Raw genomic sequence first — 4,782 nt, forward strand, 5'->3', positions numbered from 1 at the left:
AGCTAGGTTTTTAAATTCTAAGAATTTATCATATGCTTCATCTTTGGCTTTTAAGAAGAATACAAAACACATACGGCTGTAATCGTCAGTGAAAGTGATGAAATATTTAGCTCCACCTAATGATGTGACTTCCATTGGACCGCATATGTCACTGTGGATTATTTCCAGAAGTTTTTCTGCTCGACTGCCTTCCTTTGGAAATGGTAAACGAGCTTGTTTACCCTTGCAGCATACCTCGCAATTTCCAATGTTTTTCTCTTGGTACACAAGGCCATCTACCATCTTCGATGTTTTCTTCAAATATAAATCGTTGATGTGGCCCAAACGTTGATGCCAAGTATTCTTGCTAACTGCTTGATAGCACACTGGCTTCTTTTCATGCACGTTCAATTTGTACACATTGTTGCACAAGCTAGCAGTTGCCACTAAAATATTATGGCGATTGTAAATGTCACAACCATTTTCACTGAATGATACCTTATTTCCATTTTTGATTAGCTGACAAACAGAAAGTAAATTTGTTGTCAATCCTGGAACATATTGAACATTTTCTAAAATTATGCGATGGTTTTTGTCAGTTACTGTTCTGATCTCGACATCACCTGCACAGTCAACCTTAACTGTGGATTTGTTCGCAACAACTATCTCTGATAAGTCAGGATTTCTTGTGTTCATTAACCATTGTTTAGATGCTGTTAAGTGAACACTGGCTCCACTATCCACGTACCAATCTGTCTCTTTGAAATTACCGGTTGTGAATACAGCACTAAAACCTCCTTCAGATCCAGATTTGTTTGGACATTTAGACATATAATGTCCGCTTTTCTTGCACTTGAAACAAATAATATTATTAAGGTCCTTTTTGTTTTGACTTGCCTGTCGGTTTGAATTTGACGTTTTATCGGTTGCACTGGTTGCAGAATTCTCTCTTGCTTTGCTAGCGCCATCTTTCCATGGTTTTCTGTAACGTGATCTGGTGTTCCTGTTCGCTGCGAACGCACCATTCTTGCCACTGTTACCTCCATCTATCTGCATGTCTAGTAATCTGGTTTTGATTGAATCTGTGGTAATTGCAAAGATATTACACACCAAGATAGAGCATCCCTATACTGAATGCATGGAATGTTTTGTCCGCAAAGTAAACACTGAATGTTTACAAACAAACGCGGCAATAGTAAACAGAAACCAGTGGCGTAGTTGAAAAGTTGTGAATAATAATATGTAATATCTTTTATTATAGCGGTGTGAAGAATAGTAATGATGGGTGTATATGAATTTGATAATTACATCAATTCGTTTGGAAAATAAAATTGTTTGAAATAATTTCTCGTTAAATTGAACTGAAATGACCTGAGGCACGAATTGTTTTCGATATAACTCCGAAGTTTTAGAAGAAATTTTAGCACAAATGGTTATGATATTCCGTAAAAAAATTTCTTTTACTGCTTGCAGACCGCTCCTATTCAACCCTGGGATATCAATTCGGGTTACCAATCTGAAGCACGAAGTTTTGCCGATATATCTCCGAAGTTTTAACGAGAGTCAAAACGAAATATTCACACATATGATTGTCGACTATCCAAACTTCATATTCCGTGAAAAAACTTCCTGACTAAGATTGGTTTCTTCCAAAAAATAAATATTTGTTTAGTATGATCCATAACATTGCCCATACATCAAGTTATTTCAGGTTTTGCACTAGGCCGTTCGTTTACTGTGTCAAGGGAAATTTTTTGATAAATTTAGATTTCAAAAAAAAAATTGTAAACCACTGATGTGAGGAAAAATTTATTTTTTCAATAATTCCAAAAATACAGATTCGTTCATGTTGATAGCTAGTATTTCAGTAGAAAATAATATGTGATATAGCCTTAAATTTCATTTTCTACATTTTATTTAGAAATTAATTGCAATAATTCATTAAAATTTGCTTTTGTAGTCGAACAGGAATAGAAGAAATATTCCTATAGAAAAAATGAACAAAATCTTATAAGAACAATTCTTAATTATTATTATACAACTTCATCCAGAAAAACATTACAGTACAATGACATAAATTGATAACAAGACTCAGACAATTCTCAAAATAGTTAATGCGTCTATCAAAATTATACTTAAAATTTAAATGATTGAATGTTCTTATTAAATGATTGAAAACTTAATACTGACAAAAAATTCCTTTATAAAAACATATCACAATAATCCTGTAGCTCAACATTTATATGCAACATTTATAATAAGAGGGACTAATTAGGAAGCATAATTCTTTTATTAGATTACTGAATTCATTGCTGAACTTGAATCAAGTATTATTTTGTTTTCAACCATTTTGCACAATTGAAAATGTGGTGAGTACCACACTATTACAAGATAAAAATTATCCATCATTTTTAGTACATATAGATCTGGAAAATAGAATATATAAACGAAACAATAGGATTCTGAAAGTGTGACAACATGACAATGGACAGATACTATCAAATTTGAAAATAAAGGAAATAAACGTAGTTTCTTTGATGAGGGGTATCAACAGACTGGTGCAATCATTGCATGTAGCAGACAAATCTGAAGCTGTTAAAGTTTTAGATACTTCAGACCACTCAGTTTTGGAAATTCCTCTACTCTACCAATATCTGAGAGAGTCTGGGTCACACTCCTTCCATCTGAAGCAGTCGATGTGCAACATGAACTGAAATGAAAACATATCAACATAAATTATGGTTGGAAATGATCGCAAGACAAACACTTTTTAAATGATTGTTTTCACCTGATGCATTCAAAATAATATTCAATACACTCACGTTTTTGTATGTGGTGCTGCAAATTTTTCAGTATCAAATACTTCTAAGGAATCCACTTTGCCTGATAAATCTGAAGCGGCCAAAGCAACAGACATGTCTGTAGCAGATAAATCGGAAGCAGTCAATGTGGCAGATAAATCTGAAGCACTTGCGGTAGCAGACAAATCTGAAGTTTCTGATAATTCAGAACCAATCAATTTTGAGGACTCCCCAACTTTACCAACATCTGATGGGTCCTGGGTCATATACCTTTCGTCTGAAGCCGCTAATGTGTTACTTGAACTGAAATAAAATATAAAAAATTAGGATTCTTCAATAAGAATTGTGTAATCCCTTGATTTATTATAGTAACATTATTTAAATGATTGATTTCACTCGATACATTCAAAATATTCAGAATACTCACCAAGGATCAGGCAATGAAATCCTGGATGGAATAGCTTCCGTTTTCAAACATTTTTTTCCAAATTTAAGGATGAAATCTTCGTCACAGAAATGGTCAGAGCAAACATATACCCATTTGGAAGATTCTGAAATTTTCAGTTTTAACTGGTCCATCCATAATTTCTGTCGAGCACTATCAATAGGCATTCTAATGAGAGGAAAAATTCTTTAGTGATGAATTAAACAATACGAAATTAGTACGAGACTAATGAAAAAAGCTAGGTATCCCAAGTTACGCCTATGGAAAAATATCGTTTGTTGTTGTTTACTTACCGGTGCATGGATTTCCATTGCTTTTACTGCTGATTTTTTTGCACACCACACAGCGATTCACCATTTTTGCAGTTTCTAGTTATTGTCTAACACCGTTTTCACGTAAATCGTCCAACAATAACGTTTGTATCATTCAAGATTCGAGAATATGTAAACATGTGGCCATTCGAAGTGGGTTGTTGAATAAACAACGTTGCCAAACTTCTTTCTTCGTCATCTCCTTATTTTTTTATATTAAATTTATGAACATAATTTCATTATGTAACTTGGCTTAGAACATATCCTGAATTCATCAAGCATTAGTATTGTCAGTATTATCATTTATTCAATAGCCGATACATTTTACATTGAAATAATTATGTCATATTTCCTCTCGAACGGAAGCGAAAACCTGGGATTATATACTTTTCCAAAAATATTGCCAACGCTGCTTGACAATTCAGCATCATTCGGATAGCTTCGGAAAACACGATTCTTTCAACCAATCGTTGTATGTGGTTTATTGTTTTGGTTTTGATCATCACTTCGGATAACTTCGGAAAACACGAGTCTTTTCAACCAATCGCTGTATGTGGTTTATTGTTTTGGTTTTGATCAGAATATAAACATATAGCTATCTTATTTCGAGGACGTTTTCTCTCTCACTATGCTCTATCTTGGTGTGTAATATCTTTGGGTAATTGCTATTCCCGAATGTTCCACGGCCATTATCATCGGACTATACTTTTCAGGAAGACCTGCTAGCAACAAGGAACCAATCCACTCTTCATCGATTTTAAAACCTGTTCGTCGTAGTTTTTGAGAAGTCTCGACGATCTGATTAACGTAAGATTCCATGCTATTGTGGTTTTCAAGCCTGGCCGATATCAATGTCCGTAAAAGCCCAATTTTTCGCATGAAACCACTGTCATCATATAAGTTTCTGAGACTGGTCCATAATTCTTGAGCACTGTTGGCGTCCTTCACGTGTGGGAACAAAGAAGGGTCAATTGTCAACACCAATTTTGCTTTGGCTTTAGCAATTGTGGGAGGATCCGTTTCGCTACCGTCGATGCATTTACTTAGTCCCTCAAGCACAAACACATTCTCGACTGCGAAAGCCCATTCGTCGTAATTCTCACGTCCTAAAAGCTTGGGGATGCTCATCAAGTAATTGGCGGCCATTTTGCTTTTGTGAGAAAACACGTGTATCACTATATAAAACGACTTTTTCTTAACTATCCCGAACTGAATAACTTTAAACTAGGTACCCGCGCGGTGTACG

General features: G+C 34.8%; 1 protein-coding gene across 1 annotated transcript; it reads right to left on the reverse strand.

The window, feature by feature from the left end:
- Positions 1-2,574: 2,574 nt before the first annotated feature.
- Positions 2,575-4,196, reverse strand: LOC123317664. The gene is made up of 4 exons (XM_044904269.1): positions 3,519-4,196; positions 3,208-3,331; positions 2,802-3,083; positions 2,575-2,689 (listed from the first exon to the last, which is right to left on the reverse strand). Exons 1-4 carry the CDS (start codon positions 3,580-3,582, stop codon positions 2,575-2,577), a joined length of 585 nt encoding a protein of 194 aa, XP_044760204.1. The 5' UTR covers positions 3,583-4,196.
- Positions 4,197-4,782: the final 586 nt, after the last annotated feature.

The sequence above is a fragment of the Coccinella septempunctata genome, chromosome 7, assembly GCF_907165205.1.
Source record: "Coccinella septempunctata chromosome 7, icCocSept1.1, whole genome shotgun sequence".
Classification (NCBI taxonomy): domain Eukaryota; kingdom Metazoa; phylum Arthropoda; class Insecta; order Coleoptera; family Coccinellidae; genus Coccinella; species Coccinella septempunctata.